General features: G+C 40.8%; 1 protein-coding gene across 10 annotated transcripts in view; it reads left to right on the forward strand.

The window, feature by feature from the left end:
• Positions 1-15,622, forward strand: part of TMCC1 (transmembrane and coiled-coil domain family 1) — a 282,501-nt gene that overhangs the window by 254,011 nt on the left and 12,868 nt on the right. For 8 of the 10 annotated variants that reach the window (XM_072598400.1, XM_072598399.1, XM_072598401.1 and 5 more), the window contains one exon: positions 8,895-9,835. In XM_072598400.1, the coding sequence (XP_072454501.1) occupies positions 8,895-9,835 (941 nt within the window). Of the gene's footprint in view, positions 1-5,637; positions 6,643-8,894; positions 9,836-15,622 lie in introns of those variants that run through there. The other 2 variants (XM_072598403.1, XM_072598408.1) reach the window with 2 other exon arrangements.

Here is a 15,622-nt window from a genome sequence, read left to right on the forward strand (position 1 = left end):
ATCTCTAAGGTTTGAGTGATATGATGGGGGAAAAGTGCTCCAGGAACCGTGTAGGTTTCCATTTTTGTCGTCATCATCATCATGATGACTGCAAATTGTTGTGGAGGAGTCATACTTTCTCTCAGCAAAAAACAGGACCTTTTCTTTCCCTGCCTGAATTTCTTACCTTCTATGAAACCCAGGGACTTGTTTATCAGGTTGACTCAAGGAGAAAGGAAGAGAACTGTAGGGGAAAGCTATTTTTATCAATGCCAAAAAATGCTTGAGGCACTATAATGTCTATTTCAAATTTCCTTCATTGTATCAAGGTTTTACTCCAAGATTTCTTGGTGTAAAGGCAACAACCAGACATTTAGGGGTATAAAGAGAGGGAAAATATTCCTTTTGGGAACTAGAGGTTGTTGAGCAATAATCTACTTTTCCATTTGTACCTAACCATAGTGTAGATATTTACCCAGTCCAAAAATAAAATAAAAATTCCTTAGCTTAACATTTAAAATCCCCCATAATCTAGTCCCAACCTTCCTTTCTAGCCTTATTTTCTGTTACCCTCCTTGAGAATTGGAGCAATAACAACAATAAACAAACAAATAGTTGACATTTATGGAGAGTTTTAAGGTTCACAAAAGGCTTTCCTCATAAAACCCTTGTGACGTAGAATGCAGCTAGGAGTCTCCCCATTTTCCAGACAAGGAAACTGAGGACCTGAAAAGTTAAGTTATTGCCTAAGGTCATATAGGTTTTCAACTTCTGAAGTGGCCTGTTAATCAAGGTATCCAGTGCTTTACTCACAACACAGTAAAACTGGACTTACTAGCATTTTCCTTTTTCCCTTTGCATTCATGTAGGCCATCCCTCATTCCTGAAATTATTCCTCCTTCATCTCTGCCTATTAAAATCCTTTCTTCAAGGCTCACCCCAGAACTGCGTCCCTTGTGAAGTCTTCCCTAGTTCCCCCAGCTGAAAGTGGTTCGTCTCTTTGTAAATTCTCCTAGAGTTTCGGCTGGATCTCTTCTTTGCCTCCATCACTTTACTTTATAGTTTGTATGTGTGTATTTATCATTTATTTGTCCTTGAGAGCAAGACACCTAGAGAAGTAATTAATGGTAGTAGGTGCTTAATAGATTCTTGTGGAATTAGATCAAGTATTCTAGGGAAATTTGCAGGCCTTTTCCCTGTGGCCCAGGTCTCTTTGATAGTTGTATTCTACTTGGAGTGAAGGACAGTGGGATTGCTTTTTTGATCTATTTGCTATCTAAGTAGTTCATTTGGTGTGCAGAGCAGGACACTTTGCTGAAAGAACAGCCAAGGCACTACAAAACAACCCCACAAGGAACAGAGAGAAACTCATTTCATCACAGTGAGTAAACCGAACAGATTTGTTTGCCTTTGTTTCAGACTGAGAGGCTGGAGTGTTCTGAATCTGCTTTAGTTTGTAAAATCTTCATTGGAGACAGACTGAAGAGTATTTTCAGGGGTGCCACAGGTTATTGATTATTATTCTCAAAGCTTGCTACTTGTGGTCTGATACTGTCATGAAATCCTCAGAGAAAGTGGATAGAGCTGTATCTGGCCTGCACATTCTAAGTGATTATAAAGCGTTATCATGTTCCTATTCTTAGTGTGTTCTAGGGCCAAGCCTTTTCCTCTTTCTTTGTTTATAAAGTACTATAAGCAGGAACTAGTTTCTGCCTTGAATAACTGACATGTCATCTGATTTCAGCAAACAGATTCTTGATAGAATGACAAAGCACTAAGAAAGAAAGTGATTCGGGGAGGAAATGTGCTCCGGCTGTTAGAGCATCAATGGACTCTAAAATCTTTTCCTCTGGTTCTTATGTGGTTTCAACTTTGAACACTTCCTGTCTTCTGTTAACAAATAGTCCAGTATAAATAAGGGCAAAACACTGTAATATGGGACAGAAAGCTAAAACATGCCTAAAATAAATATGCTCACGTTGAGCTTTTCATCATTACTGATCAACCAGTAAAGAAAAATAGTTTTAAAGGGAAGAATGTAGGATAACATTCATAATTTCTATTTTCTTTGTTCTGTGCCTTCCTTTTGTAACCATCTAATCACTTTTGGGGTGTGCCCAGTAAAGTACATAGCTCCAAAGCTAAAGCACATTGCTAACATACTGCAGCTGGCCAGAGACGAAGCCCCACCCAGGTCTCCTGATCACTGTTGTTGCCATTTAATTTTTAATCACCTTTGTTCTCATTAATTTTAGTATCTTCCCTCTGAGATAATCTCCAGTTTCTCCTTGTTTGTACAGGACATTTGTATGTTATCCCCCAACCCCCTCTCCTTTACTCTCCCCCCCTCCTCTCACCTTGGACTGTGTACTCCTTGAGAGCAAGGACTGGATTGGGGGCTTGTGTTAGTCTTTCTGCACATCCCCAGTGTTCAGCATAGTGACTACCACGTAGTAGACACATAGTGAATGGTTGTGCATTTGTTAGCTTATAAGTTGTCTAAGGGAAGAACAAATAATATGATTTCACTTATTTGTTTTGTGTCTTCTTGACCCCTTTTGAGGGGCGAAGGTGTGGAGAAGCCATTAAAGCTGTGGAAAGCTAAGAAGCTTAAGACATTTTACAGACTCCCCTTGGATGTATTTTCTCTGAATTTGGTGTGTAAGGAGTTGTATGAAGAGGCGGATGAAGAGGAGTTAGTGGGCAGAGTTTGGAGTTAGGCATGGCTAGATTCCAGTCTCAGCGTTAGCAAACCACACTATACCTCAGTGTCCTAATCTGCAAAATGAATCTCTCTCTTAGGTCTGTTGGGTATTACATCCAAATGTGATAATGTATATAAGGAATCTAAACCTTAAATGCTACAAATGCCAGTTGTTATGAGAAAGGGAAAAGGAGAAACTAGGCTTGGGATGAAAACATTAAATAGGAAAAATGGCAGGATGTTTCTGTTTTGGCAATATTCCTGTCCCCTTAATTGATTTTCTCCTTAGTACCGCACTCTTTGAACATCAGTCTGCTTCATCTGTTGATTGAGCAACTGAAATAAAATCCCAGTAGTTGTTGATCCCTTTAAAAAATTTTTAAAAAGTTGGTGATCTCTTTAAAAAATAATAATAAACTTAATGGACAGATTTGAAGATTCCGCCATCTTTTCAAGGCTTCCTTCCAGCAAGCACTTTGGCTCTACAACCAAAACAATTTTGTTTTCAGTTGCACTAAGGACACTTGGGGTCTATGGAGAGCCGTGCATTCACTGTACGTGCCCAGCACATTCTTGGATCATGTCATAGACCTGTGACATTTAAAAGAAAGTCATTCCCTATAGTTTTCCATTTGAGACAGATGGTAAAGATCAATATATGTTATAACTACTGGTTCTTGAAGAATTTGAATCCAGCTATATATAGAAAGGGGGAGGAGGTAAGAGAAAGGAAGCATTTGCCAACATGGAAAGAGGTTGGGGGAAAGAAACATCCCTGTTTCTCAACTAGGCCTTGTGTCCTACAAGACCTGAGATGACTAAATATCTTGACTCATCCCTGTTTATCGCTGAAATTCTCAACATTTGATGCTTAGACTACAAATCTCACTTCTGGAGGAGATTCTCCACCGCCTTACAGTCAGTCACCTTCCTCCAGCCAGATGTTTCGCCTCACCCCTGAACTTGGCTGAATGCAGATGGCACAAGTTTTGGTTCTTTAGCTCGTGCCTCTTTCCATAGTGTTAGGAAGCCACTGGATGACTGAGTAAACAGTAAATTTAGTGCTGTTTTTCAAATACAAGATGAAACCTGATCAAATGACAGCAAATTATTTTGTCATTTAACTTCATTTCTTTCTGAATTTACAGCAAGCCAGTTATTTCCATAGGAAACATTTCTATAGTTTGCTTCTAGAAACGAGCTTCTTACTCTTCAGTGAGAATCAGTGTCTTCATTTGAATGCTTGACAACTTCAGATAGTCCCTAGGGAAACATGGAATTATAGAGGCTTTGAATTAGAAAGAACCTTGGAGGTCCTTAACACCCCTCCCCCCCCAATATCTGCTTTGGTCATTTGTTGACACTTTAAATCCCCAAGTAGTGAAGAGCCACCTCCTAAGTTATTTTATAAAATCACTTCAAAAGCAAAAATACTTGTTGGAATTTTCAAACTGACAAAGAACACTGGGAGAACCCAGTTGAAGGAGGGGTGTTTTTAATTGAGATCTACCACTCCAGAATAAGAAAAGGAGGATCTTCCACAAATATAGTCTCAGTGTTTGGGTATTTCCCCATCTGGTGGTGAGAGAGAACTGCAAATGACTCAAGATTACATAAGGATACACTTTAGAGAAACTTGGAGGGAAATTCCTAGGGCACCAGGAATAATAAATAGTAAATGAGATAAAAGAGTTTCACTTCAGCAAGATTTCTCAGAGAACTGCTAAGGGAATTTGCTATGGGGAAGACAATTTTTTGTTTTAGATAATGAAGAACGAGTTGTTTTGTTTTTTGGAATATATTGTTTGGGCCTGAATTCAAATACCTCCTTAAATGAGAAAATATGTTTAAATACTTGCTGTACAAAACTTTACAGAATAGATATGCTCCTTAAAATTAGCAGAAATATTAATTTCTGTGAAGTGAACAATATTTTCCTTTTGGCCTCCATTAGATCTATCATAGAACTGGAAATGAGGAGAAAGGGAACTCTCCTCTGAGCATTAACAGTCTGCCTTGAGATACATGACTCTTCCTGACCTTCATCTATGAATGATTTACTTAAAGGTATTACAATATTCTGGAGGATGCAGAGCAACTTAGAATATATTGCTTAGGATACGTGCAAATCAAACACTATTTCACTGTGTTGAAATTAAGTAGTTTGTACAGTCAGAATCATAAGTTCACATTTGTTAAGACTCATTAGGGAGAGCTAAGGAGCCCTGTTCTTCTGCCTACCATGTGCATGGGGCCAGGTTTCTTTATTTCACAAGATCATATATTCCTATTGTGATTTGACAGGGGGCCAAATTCAACAAGTTGAATATTAGAATTTACCCTGTTCCTCGCGGCTGATCTGCTTGAGTTGCAAACCTTTGCCTTAATCCAAACTTTTCTCATGGGGGAGTTTCCCTGGGTGACTTGGCCTCAGTTTAGGTGGCACAGTAGATAGAGTGCCTGACCTGGAGGCAAGAAGACTCATCTTCCTGAGTTCTAATCCAGCCTCAGACACTTAGTAGCTGTGTGATCCTGGACAAGTCATTTTACCCTTTTGGCCTCAGGTCCTCATCCATAAAATGGACTGGAGAAGGAAATGGCAAACTACTCCATTATCTTTACTAAGAAAACCCCAAATGAAGTCCCAAAAAATCAGACACAACAAATAACAACAGAAAGATCCCTGAAAAAAGTTCATAGGGTCATAGAGGAAGAACAAGAAGGGATCTCAGAAGCCATCTAATTTAGCTTCTTCATTTTTTCAGATGAAGAAGCTGAGGCCCATGTAGGTTAGGTGACTTTGCCAAAGTCACACAGTGAGTGATGTTAAGAGTTAGAGCTCTTTCCAGTGACTTATGCAGCTTTCAGGTTCAGAGCTTACCCCATCTTCTGCCACTGATATCATTTTCCCTTTAAGATCTCAGTTGTCATGCACTTGGCCCTGTGCCTTGTTTGGGTTGAAGATACCCAACTGAGGTCAGTGAACAGAATTTAGATTCCTGGAGAATTTATCTAGGATCAGCTTGACCTCTTTGGAAACAAGGATAGCCAGTACAGCTCTCCCAGAGCTGCTTAACATGGGAGTAGACTTCTTAGGAGACAGTGGAGCAAGCGCTCTTGGTTTGGCCAGAAACTCCTCATTAATGCCCTAAGCTGCTGGTGAGCGACTCATGCTCTACTTTATATCTGGCTACAGTAGGTTGAGAAATGCATCAGAGAAGCAAGGAGAACAGTCTGAATAATGTTTAGCCCACGATGGGTATTCAGTAAACATTAAACTGCTGAAGTGATGTGACCTTTTCAAACTGGTATCGATATCATTATCATCATCGTCATCATTATCATCATCAATATTATTGCACCTGTTTCCCACATTTTCCCTCATCTGTTGCTGTCTTAAATATTGCTGGGTTAGAATCTGTGCAGGTCACTCACTAGGTTGTGCCTACACAAGACTTAGGAAGATCACACAAAAGGGAAAACACTTTGTTCAGTCTGTAAATATTTGCAGTTAAATAAGGCTGTAGCTTTAGCCCATTAGACATAGCAGTCAGAAATCCACTCTTGATGAGAGGAGTTTGAGCTTTCCATTGCTTCATTCAGTATTACTACTTCAGGGTACTTTAGATCTTTAAAAAAAATTACAGAACTTTCCCTTTAAGAACTCTGTTCCTGATTCAGATGATGTCATCTTGCTTCTTCCTTTCCACTCCCCCAACCCCAAAGTCTTTTTAAAGTTAGTGCCAGCCTGTTACTGGGGAGGAGTTACTGAGTAATGGGGTGATTCATGGTTTCAGGTATTTTAAAACTACTTCCCTGACAAAATAATGGGTTAGTTTTATTTAAAGAATGAAGTCTGAGGAGAGCTGCTCTCAGCTGGATTGTTGTAGGTATGTTAACAGATGGGAGTGGAGAGCACCATGCACTGGCAAAAGCTTCTGTGGCTCCAAGAAGCCCAGGTAGGACAGAAGAAACTTTCCCGTGGGGACACCTTCATCTGCCTAACCCTCAATGCACTCTTGGGAAAGGGGTCTGAAGGTTTCTTGTGCATAGATTTTTTTAAAACTTGAGGTATATAAACAAAGCTTGTTTATCTCTAGCATTTTCATCTTTACCCACAAGTGTGATCCATGTGTATCTGTATAAATTATGCTTGTCTTCCCTGAGGAGCTATCAAGTTTTTCATCCGTTTATAATTACCTCTTTAGGAAGTTACCAGATGGGTTGAACGCAGAAGTCTGTTCCCAAATCTCTGAAGGAGAATTGGGGGCCTAACAAACTTTGAATCTTTTTCCTGTTGCCCGTTTGACATATATATTTTAGAGGTATTAATTATATTAGATCATTTAAATATTCAGAATCTAAGATAAGAAGGATATCCTAGTACATGGGAGAATAGTGGTATATCAGCCGTTGAATTCTTTTTTCCACTCAGAAAAGTGGCAAGCCCTTTTAGGCTCCCATTGAACTTTTCATGACTTTTGTGAGTTTCTTTTTCCCCAGAGATAAAAACATTTAAAATACCAGCTTCCATATGGAACCTAGAGTCCAGATCAACTCAAAGGAGCCAGATAGAATCTAAAAAGATCCATTCATGAGGAATCATACCTAAAACTATTTTGTGATTTCAGGCAACTTGAGTATCCAGAACACTGGCTTATCTTCTTCCTCCCTCTTGCTACATAGCCCCGCATTTGGTCATTTCCCAGTTTATAAGAACTCTCACAGAAGATGTACAGGGTCCAAAGAAATGAAACTAAAACCTACTGACCCTGCAAATTTAGCAAAATTGAGGATATTCAAATAATACCAAAATGTCTAGGTTCTTTAGTTGTTGCCTTCAGATATTAAAACATATATTTTAATTGCATTTGTTTCTACTAATCCAACAAAGTACTAAATGCTCTTAAGAACTTAAGCTTGAACTCCTGCTTCTAGATGCAAAGAGAAGTCAAATTCAGAAGAAAAGGATATGTACACATCTAAGGAAATACTAAACTAAGTTGCTTGTGGTATGACTTTCAAGTTTAATATATTCCAGTGGCTGGTATGAAGTACTTCAGATTTTTTTTCCTTGAAATATCACAAAGTATGAGATCTTAAAATATATATGCATACATATGTAGGGGGAAGGAGGTGAAAAAGAGTAGATTCTTTCCCTTGGGGGCTAAGGAGAAGTGCATGATGGAAGTAGGCAGTTTTTAATTTTACATCCCCCTTGGAAATTTTTTATAAGAGTGTGCTAGTAGTTATTTTATTGTTAATTTCTTAATAGGGAGCAGTTTCTACAACTCTTTTGCTTCTGCTCCTGTCTCATTCATAACCACTCTCAACAGTAGGCATCAATATGGATGTTTTTCTCCTAAATAGGCTCTGTGCTCCCCCTTATTTGGACTCCTAGCCTTGAGGAGATCATTTAACTTCCTTGAGCTTAAATTGACTCCTTTTCTCCAATTTCCCGCCAGTTTCTACATGTGGTTGCCCATAAAAGAGAAAAATATCCACACTGTAAGACAATCTAACTTTGAGCATATTGCTGACCAGTTCTCGTTATTGGGGTATTGGCCATATTCAATCACCTACTTATAGCTTATTATTACTATGTGTTTGTTATCATGCCAGAATTTGCTACAGGTTCTTATGAGTTAGGGGCAAATGCATTTTTAACATTGTTTTTATTTGGTAGCTCATTTCTAAAAGACTTTTTTATCAAATCTCATAAAATAGGCGTGCATTAAATGGATTACTACAAATGATTTTCATTTATTCTCAACCTCTAAAGATGTCTTTTTATCTACTTTTGCTTATCCAAGTCTACCAAGAAGGGAAAATTGTCATATCCAGCTTTTGTTTATGACTTTACAGAGCAAAACTCTGAGTTTTGACTTTATTTCGGTAAAAATACCCAGGCTTGTTGAAAGTTCACTTTATCTAATCTGTGAACTGTATCACTGTTTTAAGGTGACTGTGCATCCTTCAATTGACAATCTTTTCACACTAAATTATTTTTGTAGAAAGGAATATAACAATGGAGGTGGGCTTTGCTTTACATAGTGACTGTGCACCTTTAAAAACCTATGTCAGTTTTTATCATTCAGATCATATTTAACTGCACCATTGAATCCTGCCTTTCAGAGACAAGCCCCATTCCTAAAGAAAGCTATTTCTTTCAGCATCCTTCTAATGTCCACCTTTCTTCCTTTGATACTAGATCGATCGTTTGGAAGTAAGCAGCCTTGCTCAGACTTCCAGCGCGGTGACCTCTAGCACTGACGGTAGCATCAACACTGACTCAGTGGATGGGACACCGGACCCACAGCGCACCAAAGCAGCTATCACCCACCTGCAGCAGAAAATCCTAAAGCTCACAGAGCAGATCAAAATCGAACAAACAGCCCGAGATGATAATGTTGCAGAGTACCTGAAGCTTGCCAACAACGCAGACAAACAGCAGACTGCCCGCATCAAGCAGGTATTTGAGAAGAAAAACCAGAAATCAGCCCAGACTATCCTGCAGCTGCAGAAGAAGCTAGAACACTATCATCGGAAGCTCCGTGAAGTTGAGCAGAACGGAATCCCCCGGCAACCCAAGGATGTCTTCAGGGATATGCATCAGGGGCTGAAGGATGTAGGGGCAAAAGTGACTGGCTTCAGTGAGGGGGTAGTGGACAGTGTCAAAGGTGGACTTTCCAGTTTCTCCCAGGCCACCCATTCAGCTGCAGGAGCTGTTGTCTCAAAACCTCGAGAGATTGCCTCATTAATTCGGAACAAGTTTGGCAGTGCAGACAACATCTCTAATCTGAAAGACTCTTTAGAGGAAGGTCAGATAGAGGATGGGCCTGGGGGTAAGGCTCTGGGAGTAATTGCCAACTTTCAGTCGAGTCCAAAGTATGGTAGTGAGGAGGACTGTTCCAGTGCTACCTCGGGCTCGGTGGGAGCCAACAGTACTACTGGGGGAGGCCCTGTGGGAGCATCAAGCTCCAAAACAAACACTCTGGAGATGCAGAGCTCAGGGTTTGATGCAATACTTCATGAAATCCAGGAAATCCGAGAGACACAGGCCAGACTTGAGGAATCCTTTGAAAACCTCAAGGAGCATTATCAGAGGGACTATTCCTTAATAATGCAGGCCTTACAGGAGGAGCGATACAGGTAAGTTCTAGTAGACAGTCTTGTATTTATGTTGTACACTTTCTGGGCTCCTTAGGAAGTTGAGTGAAGAGGAGCTAGGTGATCCTTCCCTTTGATAGATAACCAGTGAATGTAGGGATGTTAAACAGCTTGTCCTGGGTCACCTGTGGATGAGGCATTACAGTCAGGAAGGGGAGCCCACATGGGCTCTGGTCTTTTGCATGAATGTTTGTGTCCTCAATTCCAAGAACTAGAAAGTCTGAGTCCATTTTCATTAGCAGTCATATCACTAAAGGACAGATTTTTCAAGAAGACAGATTAACCATGATGAGTGATCTCTGCTATATCATAGTCAATTGAAGGAATCAAAGCTAACTGAAACATAATCAAATCCTGTTAGAACTGGATGAGAAAAAAAAGCCATGCAAGAAATCAATCCTGATAAACATGTCTGTTACCCTTATTAAGTATTGGCAGGACTTTAGGATGGGAACGAATTTAGCAGGAAGTAGTTCAGTAGCAGTTGAGGTTCTCAGGGGGCCTGACTCTTTTAGACATGACTGTGTAAAAGATGGAAGCAGAGTCCTTTTGTTATTTTACATTGTTCATTCCTTAGCTGTTCTCCATATGTTGTCCTCCTCTCATCTGTTTTCTTTTCCCTATAAGAGAACTTGTGGAGTGTTGGTCCTGACATCTAATGGCTGACCTGAAGAGACAGTCTCCCAAGAGGGCAGAACAAGGTCTTACAGAGGCAGTGGGGTCAAGAAATCATGGCAGTTGGGGAGAAAAGGACCTGGACTAAGAAACCAGAGGCCCTAGTTCTGGCTTTAGCCACACTGCTGACTTCCTTTATCATCTTAGGCTAGGCACTTAAGCACTCAGGACCTCATTTTCCTGATCTGTAAAATGAAGGGGTTAGGCTAGATGTCTAAGGTCCTTTTCAATTCTAAAATTCTAGCTGTGTTCTGTTCATCTGATTCCCTGAAAGAACTATTAAAAAAAAAGTAAAGAACCTTTACTTCTTGAGAAGAAATTAATCTTCAAGCTGCCGTTTTCAGATGGTGAAATTAAAACACAGAACTCCTTACATTGTTGAAACTTTCTGTTTGTGATTTCTACAGCAAACAATATTTAAATATCCATTAGAGAACAAATGCTTATTAAGTACTTACTGTGTGCTTAATCAGTAAACAGGCAGGCAGCTGTGCCAGATGCTATAGATACAGAGACACCCCCTCCCTTGCTCTCAGGGAGCTTATATTCTTTTCAAAGATGCAACATGTTGGGGTTGGGGGGGCGGGGTAGGGAGTGTTTGTATATGAAGAAAATAAATACATATTAATATTAAATAGTTTAGAGAGGGCGGGCACTAACAATTTGGAAGGGACTTAGGGCTAAGGAAAAGCTTTGTGTAGAAGGTGGGACTTAAGCTAAATCTTGAAGGAAGTAAGGGATTATCTGAGGCAGAAGTAAAGAGGGAAACTCAATAGCATGTGTGGGAAGGGGAGTAATATCATAGGACTGGAAAAGTGTGTTGGGACCAACTTGTGAACCCTAGAGACAGTAGGGAACCTCAGAAGTTCATGGAGTGGGTCAGACATGCACTTTAAAGGGCCTTGCTTGGCAACCTTAGCCAAGACACTAATTGGGAAGCCAATTGGGAAGATGATGTCCAGAAATAGGGTGATGGCTTTATGAGTAGAGAGAAGGCTATAGCATTTGTGGTAGAGATGGAAAGTGGCCGGATTTGACAGCTGATTGGATATGTGAGATGAAGGAGAATGTCAGGAGGGTACATTCCTGTTGTGATCCTGGGAGATGAGAAGTTAGAGGTGTCTTTCACAGAAACAGGGATGTTCAGGAGAATTAGGGGAAAGGTCATGCGTTCTCTTGTGGGCATGCTGAGTTTGAGATGTGTTGAGGCCATTTGGTGATATGGGATGAGAGTTTGAGAGAGACTGTGGATAAGTATGTAGATGTGTGAGTCATCTTCATGGAGGTGATGAGTAAGCCAATGAGAGCTGATGAGATCACCTGATGAGATTGTGTAAAGAGAGAAGAAAACAATGACGCAGACAGAGACTTGGAAGTGCACCCATACTGTAACGTTTTTCATAATGCAGCACAGGAGCAAGACAGGGAAGAAGAGTGAAAAGGAAGACAGAGAGTAGTCAGCAGTGTCCAGTGCTGCAGAAGAGTAAGGAAGGCCAAAGGAGAGATGACTTTTTGTTGAAGGATGAGGTTACAAGTCAGATTGGAAAGAGTGAAGGAGAGAGAGGAGAAGGTAGTGAAAGCAGTCATTAGAGTCACATTTTTCCAGGAGTTTGATAGGGAAATATAAGAGAGACAGAGAATGTGGCTTGAGGTGATGTAGGGACCAGTAAAAGATTTTTTTTTAAAGAATAGGAGAGTCTTGGAAATGTTTGTAGGTAGTAGAGGAAGGAACGTGTAAATAGGGAGAATCTGAAAAAGAGGGAGGGAGGAAAGGGAAGAAAAAAAGGGGGGAAAGGAGGTGTCAGTCTCATGGAGAAGATGGAAGGGATAGGATCAGGGTACCCATAGAAGGCTTGGTCTTGGTAAAAGAAGTGGCATCACATTGCCAGAGACTTGCCAAAAGGAGGAGAGAGTAAAGAAGGGGAAAATGGAGAGCTCCCAGTGAATGACCTCTATTGTCTAAATAAATACAAGGTGAAGTCCGCAGTTGGGGAGCAGAGGTTTGGTGAAGGAAGACAAGACGGGGCCAGAGAATCGCTTAGGACAGAATGAAATGACTGCCTTCCTGCTGCAGTGATGGACCTGTGGAGATTAGATAGCAAAACACACCTGCTCCGGGAGAGCAGAAACACTCCTGGTGTGACTATGTTCTCCCCAGCTGAACCCCGTTCTTCCTTTAGCAATCGCTCTTTCAGGAACCTCTGGTGCAGTGGGTTTTGTGACCCATTTACACAGTTATGCCTCTGTCTTTTGCTATCCTCCTTCTGTTTCTATAGACAGGTTCATAAATGTTCAAGAAGGGGGACATGAAAGGAAGACTTAAAAGCGAACACGTTACCATTTTGTGTCTAGAGGTTAGATACCTGTGGGGGTCAGCTTCAGTGGCACCCTGCTGAGTGGCATTACAGTAAGTTCCAATGTTTTTAAAATAAAACACAAAGCCCTTTGCTCCTCCACTTAAAAATCAGTTCCTCTGCAAGAGGGAGCGTAAGTTTAGGTTAAGATTTCCATGTAGAACTGCTCAGAAAGTGACTGAGTTTTGGGGTCCCTTTTTGAAAAAGGAGCAAAACATGCAAAGTCACAGAATCATGTACTCTTGGAGCAGCAGTGGCCCTCAGAGGCTACACCATGTGGTAATTCAGCTGGGGGAGGAAGCTGCTGCCTCCCACAGCAGTCCATTTCATTCTGGGATCACTCAGGTCATTAAGATGTTCCTGTTACTAACTGTAAATTTGCTCTTTTGCATCCTCCTGCTCTTTGTTCTGCCCCAGGAGGCAAGAAGAACAGTCATAATCAATCCCTTCTCCCTACACAGCCATTCATATGCGTAAAGAGAGATTCCTGGTATGGACCCTACTTACCCAGATGGCATATTTTCAAGCTAACATTTCTATTTCTCTAAGCTGAACATCTCTACTTCCTTTGCATGGACCCCTGTGATGTAATTGTTCAGAGCCCTTCCTCCATCCTGGTTCCTGCCTCTGGATTTTTTCCAACCTATCCAACCTATTGTAAAACGTAGCACCCAGCACTGAAAATGACATCCCATACATGATGTGCCCAGAGGACTGTCCCCTCCCTCGCCCTGTGCCCTTGGCCTGCATCAGCGTAGACTCAAACACCAACATGTCACACCAGTGATTCATGCTTAGCTTGAGTCTACTAAGCCCGCCTGTGTTTTTCAGATGAACTGCTTTTATGCCAGGCTTCTCCCAGCTGGTGCAGGAAACGTGTTTTTCCCTTTGAACCCAAGTGTAAAACTTTTACGCTTATCTCTATTAAATTTCATCCTAAGTGCTTTGGACCAGTGTTCTGACCCATCGTCGTCATTCATTAAGTTCTCCCTGCAGGCTTGGTGTCCTCTGCAAATCTGATGAACAGGTCACTCATAAGCACAGAAAGCAAGACAGGCCCCTGGGGGATGCGCTAGAGACCTCCTTCCAGTGTCAGAAGAAGCTGCTCATTCATTAGTGCTCTTTACATGGGCCATTCACTCCTTCCTAATCTGTCTCACTCCATTCACAGAGCTCACAGCTTGCCATCTTTTCCACAAGAATAAAATGAGCAACTGTGTAAAATGATGTCTTAAAATATAGATGAACTAAATCTGTAGCACTCAAATGATCTATTATTCTAGTAACTGTCAGAAAAATTAGTTTTTTATGCCTTGACTGGTTCTCGATGAAGCCGTGCTGGCTGTTTTTGTCATCCCTGCTTCCTTTACTGCTGCCATCCACCAGGCTCTGGCATGACATGCCTTTGGGTCAAATTTAGGCCTGGATCAAAAAGAGAGCTAACAAAGAAAAATGGTTTCCAAGGCCCACTCTGTATCAGTATGAAAGATAAGAGACAGGCCAGAATATCTCCACCTCTCTTCCCTTACCGCCTCCCCCTCCCCCCATTATCTCCTAATTAGAACAGTAGGGTCCAAACCCATTTATTTCATGACAGTTTTTATTCTCACTTATAGGCAAAATGATCAGTTTTACAGAATGATCACCAGGGGATAGTGGACATTTAAATCTATTAAATCGATAGGAAATACTTTAGTTTAAAAACAGTAGGACAAAAGTAGCCTCTACGGACTTACTTTCTTATCCCTTATTAGCTCTAGACTTGGATTTCCTTTGTTTAAACTCCTGAAGAAAAGCAGTTGCAAAATTATTTCTGCTGTACATTTTCTGTCCATAAGCCTCTTTACAGAGCAGTGGAGCTTAGATCCTCTTCCTGTTACCACTCCAGGAATAACATTCATTTATTCAACAAATATGTTTTGAGCAGGTATTATATGCAAGGCATTGTTAAAAGTGCCTAACATCATAATGCCTCATCCAGCATCTTTGGAGAATAAAGCATTCCCAATAAATGAATTTTCCAGATAACGATTGATTCAGTTAAATTTTAACTAAATGTGATGGCAATCTTTCTAAAACACATTTTCCTGCTTTTTAAGAGCATAATGCACATCATTTGACTTTTTAAAAAGAGTTTGTTTACCTTCAGGGTCCATTGAGGTGTGAAGGGCTGTTTGTCTGCATGCTAAAATAAACCCAGTGTGGCATACATTTTGAATTTTGTGTCCACTCTTGCTGGAAGGTTTTTTATTTGTTTTTATTTTTCCACTGCTGTCAGTCTGTTGTTTATCTGTTGTAGGCTGAGCACAATAGGTGACCAAGCTTATTAGAATTCCATCTGAAGTAAAACCATGGTGGTTCTGAATGGGGAGAACACAGGAAGCTGCTGGGAGTCTTTCTCATGTCACCATCACCAGCCCACACCAGAACCTGGAGAAGGATCCCAATAGTCCTTGCTCCCAGCTTTTACTTCTAGACTCTCCCTTGGCCACAGTTACTCAGCAACAACCTTTCCTCCTTTGAAGTTCACTTGATTGAGTTTTTTCACTCTCTATATATCATGATAGGGATTATGTACTAGTCCTCAGGTCATTCTTCCAACTCTCAAATTCAGGCCCCCACTCCTGGTGTTCCTCTCTCTCCCAGCTCTTGCCCTAATGTTAAAGAACTTAAGTATTCATGCTAGTGCTTCCTCAGAGTCCCTCATCTCCCATTCACCATTCACTCAATCTCCACCTGC

This window comes from Notamacropus eugenii, chromosome 3 (genome assembly GCF_028372415.1).
Source record: "Notamacropus eugenii isolate mMacEug1 chromosome 3, mMacEug1.pri_v2, whole genome shotgun sequence".
In the NCBI taxonomy this organism is placed as follows: domain Eukaryota; kingdom Metazoa; phylum Chordata; class Mammalia; order Diprotodontia; family Macropodidae; genus Notamacropus; species Notamacropus eugenii.